General features: G+C 43.3%; 1 protein-coding gene across 1 annotated transcript in view; it reads left to right on the top strand.

Moving 5' to 3' along the window:
• The window catches only part of UGGT2 (UDP-glucose glycoprotein glucosyltransferase 2), a 120,593-nt gene that overhangs the window by 38,802 nt on the left and 67,270 nt on the right, over window positions 1-14,521 (top strand). The window contains exons 11-15 of the mRNA XM_037057567.1: window positions 4,264-4,355; window positions 8,024-8,174; window positions 11,302-11,421; window positions 12,275-12,360; window positions 12,855-12,990. Of these exons, the coding sequence (XP_036913462.1) occupies window positions 4,264-4,355; window positions 8,024-8,174; window positions 11,302-11,421; window positions 12,275-12,360; window positions 12,855-12,990 (585 nt within the window). The remainder of the gene's footprint in view (window positions 1-4,263; window positions 4,356-8,023; window positions 8,175-11,301; window positions 11,422-12,274; window positions 12,361-12,854; window positions 12,991-14,521) is intronic.

Genomic DNA, 14,521 nt, shown 5'->3' with positions numbered 1-14,521 from the left:
CTCCTTAAAAGAATTTACTGTGCTCCTGTCACTGTTTCAGACATTGGGTCTTCCGTTTTCATGCAAGAAAGAAAATGGAAAGAAAACAATTCCAGTTTTTCCATTTTCGTACTGTCTGCATACAGTCTGTGATTCTACCCAATCTTTCCTGCCATGGGTTTCACTCACCTCCTCGTCCACCCTGTACTCCAAACCTTTTGCTCATGTAGTATGGCTTCACAGGATAAACATTAAAAGCTATCAATTATTGTTTCTCACAGTTAGTTTTGCTTAAAAACGTAAGTACCAAGTCAAGGTTAGACCATTGGAATATTACTAGAATCCTATAGCACACAGGACAGAAGTGACAGGTAGTTTGGTAAGGTTCTGACAAATGGCTTCCCAAGTTATCTGAAGACCCCAAATGACCCTAACTGCGTTAATAGTTGTGAAGTGCTTAGAACATTGCCTCATTTTATGGCATAGGACTTGTTTGGTTTAAGTAATGCAATTTCAGATGCACAGGGCCACCAAAAGTGGTTTTTCTCACATAAAAAGAAGTCTTAAACGGGTGGCCACAGGCATGGTTTTCTCCTCTTATGGTTGCCAAGCTCCAGGCTTCGGATATGGATGCCAAGTAGAAGGAGGCAGGAAGATGGTATCAACCACATGCATCGCACTGGAGCCTGCAGTCCTGGCTGTTCACCCTGGGACAGAGATCTTGACCTTAATCAGTGAGCTGAACAATCTCAACCCTATACTGTCATTTGGCCGCCTCTTTCAGGGGCATGAGGAGGAAAGAGAAGGATGATGGTGATGGCTTTCATGTCCTTGGTCTTGGGAAAGTGTGTTTGGACCAGAAGTTCGTGTTACCTCCTACCGTGTGGGGATGTGCGTGGTAACTGAACAAACTGGGGTTCCCGCCCCGGGAGGAGGGCAGCAGTGACTGGAAGGTCACAGGGTCTTGGGGAGCCCTTGGCAGTGCCACAATCACAGTGAGCGCGTGACCACCCGGAGGTGTGTCGCCATTACATCTCGTCTACGTACAGCAAGAAGACGATTTATGCAAAGCATGTAAACCAAAGGTAACCACACAAAAAAAGAAATAATAATGGACTTTGAATGTGTAGAATGATCTGTCTTCACTCACAGTAAAACAAATACAGATCAAAGTTGTACAGAAGCACCAGATTTATAATAGTCAAAGTTTGATGGTGAGTTCTGTTGGTAAGTTTATTGTGTGTGTGTGAGAAAGCAGGCAACACAGATACGTATGTGTAGGTATTCGTATTTGCATAAAGGTACCCCAGAGGTTGAACAAAAACTGGGGGCAAGTGTGGAACGGTTACCTCTATGGGCCGTGAGAGGGGCCGGAGGACCGGGCAGGAGAAGATCCTGGAATGAGCATAAGGATTCTTCGTGTGGGGTTTTATAGAGTTGTGACTTGGAACTCAGCAAAGGTTAGTCAGAAACTCTGACTTTGCTGAAGTTGTACAGGTGAATTTGGGTTTGGTTTACTCCAGAGACGACAGCGTCGACTCTGAAGAACACCAGATTTCCCTTGTAGGGTAACAGCCCTTATTTTCTCAGAGATCAGCCAGAAGCTGATCTTGGTGCTTTGAAACCAATGTGTGTGTGTCTTGTTCACTGTTGCATTATGTTCCGTGCCATTTTCTTGTTAGGAAGAAAAAAATGGTAATATGGTCAGGTAGTCTGGTAACTTCTAAATTTTACTTCAGCAGTGTGAAGCATTGTTTTAATTGCATAGTTACATAAAAAACAGGTGAGATACTTAAATGTAAAAGCTAAATAAGAATTAGACTAACCCAAAAAGAAATTCAAGCCTTTCCTAATTATGTCAACTAGTTACTTAGAGTATGCGAGAATTTCACAGCTCTAGAAAAATTCCCTTCATCCAATAACCTCTCTAAAAGTTCCCCTGTAACACATTCCTTTAGAATCTCTTTTGTTCACATCCTGGAAAAAATTTCCCCTATCTTCAGATTTATATCTGATTTGACTTCAGATTTGAAATTCAGAATGCATCTAGTTTCAGTCTCGGGACCTCCAGACCTGTTAATAAACCCCAGTTACCATTCTAACCTCAGCCAGTCAGCGGAGGAAGTGTTGCAGGAAGTGTTGCGCTGCAGGTAGCGGCCCAGTCCCACTGGTGGTTAAAGATGTTACAATACATCGTTCCCTCTTTTTTTTTTTTTTCCGAATGAAGTCATATGTCTCCGTAGGGATTTATATTTGTTTCTCCTCAATGGCTAAGATCACTCCCAACTTAATTCCACAGTAAATAAGTCTGTGCGTGTTTTTTGGACCTAAAAAATAGAAATCTAGCCTCAAACGCCTACGAAGATAAACCAGAGGCAATGGATTGTTGTGGAAGACTTGCTGTTCCTCCCAACCAAGGCGAGATCCACAGGTGTCTGTGCCGATTTCGAAGGGCACTTGGTTTTCTAGGTCACCTTTCACCCCAGGGGGGCCGTTCTTTGGGTCTGCGCACAAGGCCTTACTGTACTTGAACAACAAATAAATACATTTAAAAAACCCAGGTCTTAGGAACCTGAAATTGTTTGTGTCCTTGGACTCGGATTTCTACCACTTCTTTGCCCTTAGGAGAAACCTTTCCTTTTAAAAGCTAACCATTCATTCAGAGAGCATTCTTCATACTTCAATCTAGCAGTTTTCGTGTTTCCTTTTAGAAGGAGGGTTTCAGGGTGTCTGGTTCACCCCAGGGCTGCAGACTGACTTCTTAGCCTCGATTTGAGAAAGGGTGCAGGAAATCAGACCCTCGGGGTAATTTACGAGGGTTTAAGGCCACCTCTCTGGGGGAAGGAGGAAGAATTTGTTGATGTTAATCTCCAGTAGACGGGCAGTGTGTTTCAGCAATTAAGCTCAGTTTATTACCCTTTGTGAGCATCTTCCTTCAAAGCACTGTGCTTGGCGTAAAAGTCCCTGAGGGAGCTAGCACTGTAGGGGACATTGTATGCTTGTGATGCTTCCCACTTCTGATTGAGTGGCCTGAACCAAATGAAGCGCTGGGAGAGCCTGAGACAGAGCTGAAGACAAACCAGGGTTTTGCCTTTGAACCTTCGAACATTAGGGTTTAATCTCCTGCCAGTGTTCTGTGTAGATCCAGTGGAAATATTTTCTGCCGTGTTACAAATTGAGTTCCTCTTCCCCTCCCGTGTATGTACCTCACCTGTCGTGGTGAATGATGAACATACAGAAGCACTTACCTCTGTCGTTTTTTCCGAATTTCCTCAAGTTAGTTTCTTCATCTGTCTTTGTGGAATACGTAATTTATACAAATCTCTATTAGGGCACTTATCATGTGATCACTTTAAAATGCACTGCTTTAAAATTGTTTTCCTCCTAAACTAACTTGCCTACACTGATAATAGTAATAATGAAGGCTTTATTTGTGAGTACTATAAATTTGACTAGACACAGGTATATGATATAGTTAAACTTCATAACAAACCAGTGAGGTAGATATCAGTACCCCATTACACAGATGAGAAAACTGAGACTTGGGGAGCTAAGTGAGTTTGTGCAGACTTTAGCACTAGTAAGCAGCAGGACTGAGATCCGCGGTAGATTAACTCCCTCACCACGGCCTTATTGCCTGTGCTGTGCTGGTGGGGGAGGGGGAGGGCAGTGCCTTTTTCCTAGTATTGCTGCCCCAGTGCCTGGAGTTGTTTCCAGCACACGGTCGGCACTTGAGCAGCAGTTACTGAATGAGAAGACAGGGAACCTTTAGGAATTTCAAGTGATCTCCAGATATTCACACATGCACCGAAGTTCTGAGTCCCAGGACTGAAGCATAGGAACATGCCAGCTATCGGATTCTCAGTGTGGACACACACACATACACACACACACACACGCGCACGCACAATGTAGAATGTAGGAGTCATCGTTGGGGCATTAGAACTTTGATATCACATCACATTGCAAAATCAAAATATGCAGGTCTTGGTGTCTCTAACTTGTCCCCCACATACCCATCACGAGATTGGGGGCGGGGGGCAAACTGTGACCCACCTGGGAGTCAGATCTGGCCTGCCACGGGTGTGCACAGGTGAGAGCCTAACCGGAGTATTGTTGTGCCGATGGGGGGTGTTGTTTGCGTTGTTTTCGTGCCGCAAGGGCAGCCAAGTGGTGGCAGCGGAGATGACATGGCTGGCCGAGCCGGAAACGTTGGCTGTCTGACTCTGTGCCGTCTGACTCTGGGGTTGTGTGACTTGGTCACCTGTTGTTCTCCATTTCAAGGAGCTCATCAACAGATTTGAAATCCCCCCGGGGGAAGCCCGTCTGTACATAAATGGCCTTCGAGTGGACGTGGACGCCCCTGATCCTTTTAGGTGAGTGTTGAATTATTGATATTAACTGTGGCCTGTGTAAAAGGATATTGCCCTGAGTTTAGTAGTTGTCAAAATTCAAATAACCCCTTGAAAGGTAAAGCACACGCATTTTTGATAGGATAAAAGGTTTCTGTCGTGTTCATAGAATGCTCTGGTAAGTGTCTCAGAACGTCAGTGCTGGGAGAGACCTTGGGGGCGTTTTCCAGGCGGGGACCTGGAGTTCCCAAACCTCAGACCCCGCTGATCCCGTGGTTTGAAACTGCCCTTCCCTGAACCCGAGGCTTGTCCTTCAGCAGGGGACCATCCCAGCAGCCAGGGGGCGCTGCCCTCCGGAAAGGAACAGGAGGAATGAAAGCCGGTTCTTCAGAGGAAGATTAACCGGGAGAATTTAAAGTGCTTGTATCTGTTCAAAAGGAAATTGGAATCACGGAATTCAGGGTGCTTGCTATCATTTTCCTCATGTAAAAAAAATTTTTTCAAAAATGCTCTGGAGCAGAATTAGATAGTCTTTTATTCACGCCACTGGTCATAAATCAGTCATGGGCCAGAAAAAGAGAAATCAATTGCATTTATTTTATTTTTAAAGACAAGCATAAAAGTACTTTTAAATTAATATTTGGAATATAAAATTAATTTTGTAAAATAAAAATACTTAAAAATTAATATTTGTAGTATAAAATGAATTTTGTAACATTGTACTTTATTTCAGGCACTCATTGTGAATTCAGTTGAATATATTATATTGAATTTAAATTGTTTATTGTATTTTCGTACCAGTTTGGAAATATCTAGGAAAATACAGGGAAGACTGAGAAGCAGAGTAGGTAGTTTGAATGGGGCTTCCCTCTTTGTTCCATTGATCCTGGGACCTCGGGCTGGGAGAACGGCAGCTGTTAGCTCCTGGCCTGTAGATTTCAGAGGGACAGAAATTACATTCCTGCTCAGGAACAGTGAGAACGGGTTTGGAAAAGCAGCGAGATGACAGGCAGATGTGGGAAGTTTCTGTGTTGATGGAAGGGGAGATTTTCAGAGCAGAGACGTGGTGCTGTGGAATGTCGAAAGGCTGTAGGTTATTGGAGAAATACAACCCCTTTGGCTCCTCCACCCGGTGATTAGTGCGCTGCAGGGTGTGCGGTTCACGTTCGCTCCTCGTTGAAGTGACCACTTGTGGCTGCTGTGACTCCCTTAGAGGAAGATAAGATGTGTGCCGGTAGTTATACCTCTGACACTTTTAGTACCAAACAAACAATCAAAGAGGTTCTCAGAGAACCATCAGAACGCATAGGTAAATTGTGAAGAGCGTGTGACTGGCAGAAGACGATATAGGAAAGGGGGGAGGAAGAAAGTGCCCCATCACTGAAGTTCTGTGTGGGTCTGGACAGAGGTCCATGTGGGAGATATAAACAGAGCTGGGGGGCGGAGTACTGTGCGCTTCTTCCCTGCCTCCTGTCTCTGATCTCGTCTTGGGTTGTGGGAGCTGGTTCCGTACCCCATGGCCCAGCCCCTCTTCCTCTGGTCCTGGAAACAGAGGAAGGAGCCAAAGCCTCACGGGTTAGGGCAGCGCTGGTTCAATGGAGGCTGTGCCCAAGCCCTCCTCTCCCCCGCAGACCCCAGGGAGGCTGAGGCAGCCGGAGGCCAGGGCAGTGACCAGGGAGGAGGGCGGCACGGCCAGGTAAAGCTGAGGATTTCCGTCAGTGGCCCCTCTTCTAGCCGCTTCAGAACCACGAGCACATCTTTATCTCTAAGCAGTCCCCTCAGCACGTTTGTGAGCAGGCGGAAACTGGTACCACGTGGATGGCATCCACTTGGACAGCCAGCCTGTCCGAGCTCCAGTCGTGCCACTACAGACAAGACAACCACCAGAGAAAGGACTAGCAAAGGGGCTTGGCAGGCCCTCTTGTGTACGTGTGTTTGTCTGCATCTGAATGAAGTCGTCTGCCTCAGAATTCTTTTGGCCTCTTGGTAAATAGGTATTTTTAATGCAAGCAACATTGAAATTCAATATTATAAAATCAACTGAATATTAAAATTCACTTTAGTAAGTATTGGAGTGCCTACTAGTCTGTAGAAACCACTTGATATTTGGGGTGTAGTGGTGAACAAGATGGAAGTCTTGCCTAAGTGAAATTTACAGCCTAGTGGAATAACCAACGTTAAATAATTACAGCGTGATTTATAGAAAGCAAAGTGGGACACTTTGGGAGTTTGTACATTAGTTCTTGTGGAGCATGGGGACAGTAGAGTTTGGATTTCTCCATGGAGGTGACATTTAAGGTAAGAGTTGAAGGACGAATCGGGCAGTGGGGGAACGGAGGCTCGGCAAGCATGGCGCAGAGGAGAAGAGGAAAAGCTGCCGTGGCCAGACTGGGGCGTGAAGAGGAGGCAGGGAAACAGGCCACTGGGGTGGGCGAGGGTCGGGTACGACCAGGCTGGAGTCTGGGCCGCGTATCTCGAGGGCAGCGGAAGCCAGCAGTGTTCCCGGCAAACCTAAAGGAAGTAACTACGTATTTAAAAGAGAAACAGGAGAATTATTTAGGAGTCCAGAAGTAGAAGGAATTTTATTAATAAATCTAGCACATTTAAAGAACCGTTTTTAAAAATCAGTTTTCAAAATTCTTCATTTAGGAAGAGCAAGGAAGAAGCTAACACTGGCTGAGGGCAGCTGTGCGCCCAGCAGTCACTGAACTTGGCACGGACACCCTACGGAGTGACCTTGACTGCTCTCTTTGCATAGAAGGGGACGCAGGGACTTGGGGAGACCTCACACACAGACAGGGATGCACAGCAGGTGGCAGCAGGGCTGGGTCTTGTGCACTTGCCAGTGCACCTTGTAATGATTTTCCCGTTAAGGGTTGTTTTCCCTTTGAAACTAGCTCAGAATAACCAAGATGGCAGCTCCAAAACCATGGAGAATATTTAAATTCAGTTGCGTAAAAAGTGTCTTGATCAATGAGCATTGTAAAGCTTTAATCCAAAATTTTCATTTTATAAGTGAGAAAATTTAGACTAAAGGGGTTAAGAAATCTCTAATTTTTAAATGTGTATCTCTCTGGTTCTCCCTGGAAACTGTATTCTAAAATCCATGAATTGCTTTATTCTGGTTCCATTTCTGAAAGGGGAAGGCAATAGGGTTATTTATTGGTATTATTTTTGTCAGTAATACTTTCTGTCATGTTTGAGCTAACAAATTGTGTATATAATTAGAAATACTACAATGTATTCTAAACAGATGTGAACTTCATGCTTTAATAGGGCTTTCTCTGTACTAATTTTATAATTTAGGTCATGTTTGATCTTGTTTTTGCAGTAGATTTATCAAAGTGACATTTTTTTCCCTTCATTTTTGGCTTGCTCAGGAGAGAGCATATTCTTGCTTCTTTGGTAAGGAATCATCTAATCAATACACCTTGTTCCTTGTCTTATCTTTTAGATAAGATTTTGTTAATCACTAAACAAAAAACAAAGAACCCTCAACTTTAACCTGGATAACTAATTAGAACTCCTAGCCTTATTTGTTAATGAGTTTGATAATTGTATGTTTTCCTGCTATGGATAAAAATACCAGTGAAACTTGTTTTTAATGCTTTGACAAAGTCATAAACTTTAAAGGATGTTTTTAAATGTTGGCAAATCAAAATAACACTTACCTCTTTTCTTTAAATGTGAAGTATATTGGACATGCTGAAGCTGGAAGGAAAGAGGGTGAACGGCCTCCAGAAACTCGGGATCAGCAGAGAAGATATGAGCAAATTTTTAAAATTAAATTCACGCGTTAGAGACAGTAACTATGTATTAGACATTAGGCATTCTTCAATACTAGTAAGTATTCATGTAATTCCTTGTTTCAAAACCTTTAGTAGATTTGAGACTTAACATAAAACCAAATATTGTCAGGTTTTAGAATAAACTTAAGCAATTTGAAAGAAGAGGTCGTGTAGCAGAACTCAGAAGAAAAGGTAAAAATATTGATATACCCCCCTCTCTCTCTTGCATCTGCTCTCACCCTCCCTGTATTCTCTGCCTTTCCTCACTAGTTCAGTCTCCGTCCCAGCTTTAAAGGTAAAGCAACCCAAAGGAGAACAACCAAATTACTGCATGAACGGCAGCAACGACAAAACCCCAGATAGTTCAGATCTGAGGACTGTAAGGTTGCCACCAGAATATAATGCAAATCTTGCCTGGACCGATGCCAGCGCCCTCCTAGATTCGGATCTGTGGGACGCAGTCGAGGAAAGTGTCTGAGATCTGGTCACACCCCTCTCCCTGGGCTGGAGCACAGACACCTGCGTGTGGCCCAGGAGGCTGTGGATGGGTTACTCCTTCCTTCCGCTGGTCACTCACTGTGAAACATTCTTTTCACCAATGCCCCTTGTCTCCTGCCTGGAAAGCGGATTCCCCTCCCTCTACCCAATGAACTCTTTCTTTTCAGACTTCACCTCCGAGCCCTACTTCCTGAGAGAGTGTTTCCGTAACTACCCTAGGTGATGCTTTAACACCCCCGTGTGTCAGGGGGTCCCCAAGAGCACAGCCAAGTCTGGTGATTGGCTAAAAGGATTAAAAAAGCCTAGACATCATTATACTCATGGTTATGACTTTCTAGAGCAGAAGATACAAAGTAATATCAGCAGAGGGGGAGCGGGCATGGGGTGGAGTCCAGTGGGGACCAGGTGCAGGCTTCCAAGGACCTGCTCCTAGTGAACCTGTACAGGATATTCGTAATTCAATGTGTGATGACACATGCAAAGTGCTACCTGCTGGGGAAGTTTGCTTGAGCCTGGGAGCCCAGGGTTTTGGAAAGGAGTGCATTAGATAGGCCCTATGACTGGTCTCAGTTCTGGGGCTCTCACTGTTTCGGGGTTCTGCCATTCTCCAATGTGCATTCCCAAGGTCACTGCGCACTTTTGATTAGGTTTCATAGTACTTAATGTTGATTCCCCCAGATTTTCCAGTTTTTCATGATTTCTGTGTAAGGGTAGAGTTTTGGACTTTCTTAGCCATTCAATGGACAAGTCATTCAGTGTCTTGGTAGCTTAGGTACAAAGAAGAATTACGACCAGCAGAACTGACGGAGGCGGGTCATTAACCGTCAGTGCCTATTCTGTGTGCAGCGTGGTGTGGCCACTCTTCAGTCATCGTTGCTGCCTCTGAGTTTGCCTGACGTTAACAAAGTGGGCACTTCAGTCTCTCTGGACCTATACAGTGACTTCCATTGTGTTTCAGTGGTTCTCCAAATGGGTCAGGATATCACCTAATTAATTAAACCAATACCCATGCTATAAATAGGCCGTTGCTATAGTTTTCTAACTTTAGTACCTCTGATAAGAATCACCTAGGGCACTTGTTTTAAATAGGGATTCCCGGGGCCTGTCCTGAATTTCTTGTTAGCAGGTCTGAGGTGGCACCCAGAAATGTGCGTTCTAGATAAACACCTCCAGTTGTTTGGATTCCCATTAACAGCGACTGCCTGCTATCGTCATCAGGTTCATTGGGACTGATCCATAAAGCATAAGGCCAGTTTCTCACTTAAAAAAAGTAATATAACTGGTCACCAAGGGGACCAGGTATTTACATCCTCTGTGTGGAACCTTGTCTTCTGGCCTAGGATTCCCGTAGAAGTCTAATGAACTGAACTGACGACTGAGTCTCCAGAGATTCTCAGTTCACAGGGGACTCCTGGCCTGTTGTGAGGATCTTTAACAACTCTTCCCAGCCCTGGCTGGTGTGGCTCAGTGGGTTGGGCATCATCCTGCAAAGCAGAAGGTCGCCAGCTGGATTCCGGGTCAGGGCACCTGCCTGCAGGCCAGGTCCCCAGTTGGGGGCCCGAGAGAAGCAACTGCTCTGATTCTCTCACCTCGATGTTTCTCTCCCTCTCTTTCTCCCTCCTTTCCCCGCTCTCTAAAAATAAATAATTTTTAAAGAAAGAACTGTTCCCATTACCTTCACATCTTGGCAAGAATTGCACCAGAAAAGAAACAAGATACCCTATTACTTGACTTTCCCAGGGAGGCCAAAGTTCTCCTTCTGTCTCAGTGCCACCAGGACAGAGTCTTCTGGAAATAAATTAGTCCCAGATCTCCATCACACCTGTTCACCACTAACATGGGGTTGTGGCCCTGTCCACTGTGTTTCCTCCGCAGACACCACGTGCACTCCGAAGTGTGCCTCGCACTGAGACATACTTCCCGCTCTCCCGTCCTGTGGCCTGGACAAGTCTTGTCCTCTCAGAGTCTGCTCCATGTTGATACAGGGTTCCTTTCTGCAGGCTGCGAATCCCCTGGATTCCTCCCTGTCCCTCATTTCTCAGTGTGTGTATTTAATTCTGTCTTCTCTAAACCACCGCCTCATAGTTAAACCCCCAAAAACTTGCGTCTAGGTTTCTGCAGAAGCCGCCTGATCTTCAAGTTTTGCATTGTCCTGTTCTTCTCTATGACTTGAAGCTATATGTATGTTATCCCTTTTGGCCTGTATTGCTCATCTCTTTTACGCTTTATTTTATTTTGAGTTTGCCTTATTTTTTTCTGTGTGCTTCAGTTAGTATATGTTCTATAACTTTTTTAAGGCATTTAATTTTCATATATCCAAGCCTTTCAATTTGAGAGGGGAGGCAGAGGGTCTTGTCTCCTGTACTGCTGAGAAGTATTTCTCTGTGCTCAGTGGTTTATGGAGAGTAATTTTAATACAACTTTATTTTTTAATATAAAAAACACGAGTAAAATGGAGTCAGCAATTTGGGGGGAAGGCTTCATGTAAAAGGCCGTGTTAATACAAAGTTGTTGTCTGTGACGTGTTCCTTAATTGAAGAATATCCACCTGACTTCCTGTACTTAATCAGACCAATATGGAAAACTGAGTATATTTCCACTTGCCCTTTGACAGAATGAAGTCTACCTTTGCAAATGATTTGAGTGTTAATACAGCTTAAACAGACTTCTGTATTCTTTTCTAGTGGATTAACGACTTAGAAAATGACGGTTTCTATGCTGCCTGGCCTGCAAGTTGCCAGGAACTTCTGAAACAAGTATTCCCTGGAAAATTACCTTCCATAAGGCGCAATTTTCATAATTTGGTGAGTTTCATATTTTGACATTTTGCGTACATTTTTATAAAGGCAGCAGCGTTCTTTTCAGAGGCCCCCGCTGTTGGGAAATAGGCACCTGAGGAATAAGGGAGGAGATAGCTGCCTGATGCAACGTGCTTGAGCGACGTGGCCGCGTCGGTGTCCGAAGCCAGTGTCACTGACCTGCCTCTGGTCACGGAGCCTCCCTGCACCGTCCTAATGCCGGTGTGAACTTGACCGCTGCGTTTACACGTTCTTTCTTCTGTAGGATCAAAGTTTCACTTATTTCATGGAAAAATACATGAATACCATTTTATCATCTTAGAATATAAATTCGTTATTACGCCATAAGCAGCCTTATAGAATTTTAATTATGGAGAAACACCTGGGACTTTTTTTTTTAATATAGAAAGTGAAAATCTTATTTCCTGCATCAACCTGGAGTGATCAGTTACATTAATGCTTAGAGAGGGCCTCAAAATTCTGTTGCTGATTCCCCTTTTAAAACCTTAGAAAATCCACTGAACATTTAGAACAACATATTTCCCTTTTGTAAAAAATATTTTATGGTGTGCTTTGAAAAGAAAACGAGTCATATGTTACTAAGTTCTGTGTGTGACTATAATTGGATGTGCAGCTTTTAGAAACCCGCCCTTAACGTCAGTCAGTAAAAGTAACAGACGGAGGCACAATGTAGACGTGTGCTTGATGTCTTTAAAATCCTGTAGAATGGCTAGAAATTTCTTTTTAAAAACCTTGAGTTTCGTACTTTTAGCTGTAGAAATTAGACTAAACTTGAATTTCATGAAAATTCTGAAGTGTTAAAACAAATAATGACTATAGACTATTTACTTTCTTTTAGGTTCTGTTTATTGATCCTGCTCAAGAATATACCTTGGATTTTATAAGACTTGCTGAAATGTTATATTATCATCAGATTCCTCTTAGGTACGGTAATCAGCAGTTTGTAGCAGACTGCCCAGCGGTGTTCGTGTTGTGCTACAGAGCGTTAACGTGGGATGCAAAGCAGTGCTTTCTCTCCAGTGCCTGACCCAGCGGGGCTGTGCGTAACTCTACAGACTCAGTCCACCAAAGCTGCTCAGTGATCTTGTTTATCTTCCCGAGAGAGAAATCGGATCACTTCGGGAACTTAAAGATGAATCCGTTTCCTTGTGGTTGTGATAAGAGTACCCTCTTCTCCTCCCCCCAGAAAAACACGGTCACTCCACAGTGTTACCACCGGAGAGTATGCATTTTGGAGGAGTCTATCAGAGATGAAGATTTCGGCGAATAGGCAGATCAAACCCGTTTCAATAATATTTCCATTTCCCCACTTACACATTCTCTCCATTTAGATGTTACAGTCTAACATGTTTTTAAGTCATGGTTTCTCGTGGTTCAAGGAGTAGTTGTGACATTCCTTACGGATCTTCTTTTTCCAGAATTGGTTTTGTGTTCATTGTTGATACGGATGGTAAAGTTGACGGGACAAGGGATGCTGGAGTTGCTCTTTGGCGGGCTTTCAACTACGTTGCGGAGGAGTACGACGTATCACAGGCGTTCAAATCCATCACACATGTGAGTTTACGCACTGGGCGTAATTTATTTAGAATGTATAGTGGGTTTCTTGCATTACTGTAATTATAATTATCCTCATATCATTTTTCAAAGTTTATCAAAACTATCATGGGGGTTAATGCAGTGATGGATTTGATTCTTGCAATTCCCAACTGAAGTGCATAATATTGTCCCTAATTTAAAAATTATGCATCTGAGGCACTGCCAAAATATTTGAACTTTCTGAGGTTTACCTAGCCAATAAAGGAATTGAAGTTGAGTATAGAAGTTCAGAGTTTAATGAGTTCAGATGAGTCAGGGAAGAATTCTTGAACAAATTTTGAGTAAAACCATGAATAGAAAAAGTAAAATATTCTAAATGATAAAGTAGAATGTTCTAAATGTTACAGTGTATAGATACTTTCTATAGAATTTCAAAGGAGAAGGAGATCACTTTATGACCGTAAATTGAAACGGAAATGGTAATAACACTGAAACTGAATCTGACAAAGAAATTGGGGGGGAGTGGGGGTCCAAAACTGGTTCAGAGCCCGATTAAGGAAGAGTAGAGACAGGAAGATTATTTCATAGTTGAGGTTTTGAAACTACTGTAGTCCATCATGAAAAAATATAAATGTATTTGAAAGTTGTTATTAAGAAAGTCAGATTATAGCTTAAAAAATAACTTCTGTTCATTTTCAAATTCATTGGTCTTTGGTATGTCAACCCTTGTAAACAGGATTGGTTTCTCTCCAAACTGAGAAGGAAATTACCAAAGCACTGTCCATTTTCTACTCCTTTTCGGTAGCTCCCTGGCAAACCACTAACTTCCCCATTAATTCATGATCCTGGGGATCAAAACTACCTACCCTGCGGTGACCAGAGATCATTTTGTTCAGTAATGTAGCAGCGCCCTGGAGAACTTGTCAATATTGTGCCCCAGTCTATTGGTTTTACTGATTGATGTTGAGTTTATAAGGGGCTTAGACAGATGGACATACCTTTTATTTATAATAAAGTCCAGCTACATTATTATAAAAGGATCAATGTGCTATTCAAAGCTAAGAAACGTGAAGACCTTTCAAAATTACCTTTACCTAAGTTATCTTAATTATTTTTGTTGAATCACTGTTCCATAAGCATCTTATATCAGATGTTAATTTGCATGATGGTGTATTTTTGAGTCGCTCACCTTTTGAATGATCTACTCTGATGTTAGCACAATATTGTACTCTCTTCGAAAACTGAATTTCACGTGAGACGACTGGGTTCAGTAGAAAGCAGCATGGAAGTAAGCATTGAATATGTTACAGCCTATAAGTTGTCCCGAACAACCAGAGGAAGAAGTCGGGGGAAAAGCTGGGGGAGGACGGTTCAGAGAGGCGCAGCTAGAACCCCCTGCAGTCCGACGTGCGGAGGCGGCACTGTCGTTCCCCTGGGTGTGCAGCCTCTCCTTTAGACTTACTAATTTAGGATAATTTGAGTGACGTCTAGACTTCCAGAAAAATATATGAATTGATAAAGTTTTAATGCTGTTTCATTACTTTCAATG

This window comes from Sturnira hondurensis, unplaced genomic scaffold (genome assembly GCF_014824575.4).
Source record: "Sturnira hondurensis isolate 20B ecotype Veracruz unplaced genomic scaffold, ASM1482457v3 Scaffold0009719, whole genome shotgun sequence".
NCBI classification, from domain to species: Eukaryota; Metazoa; Chordata; class Mammalia; order Chiroptera; family Phyllostomidae; genus Sturnira; species Sturnira hondurensis.
The sequence above is the reverse complement of the archived record's forward strand: the minus strand, read 5'-3'. Positions and strand labels throughout refer to the sequence as shown.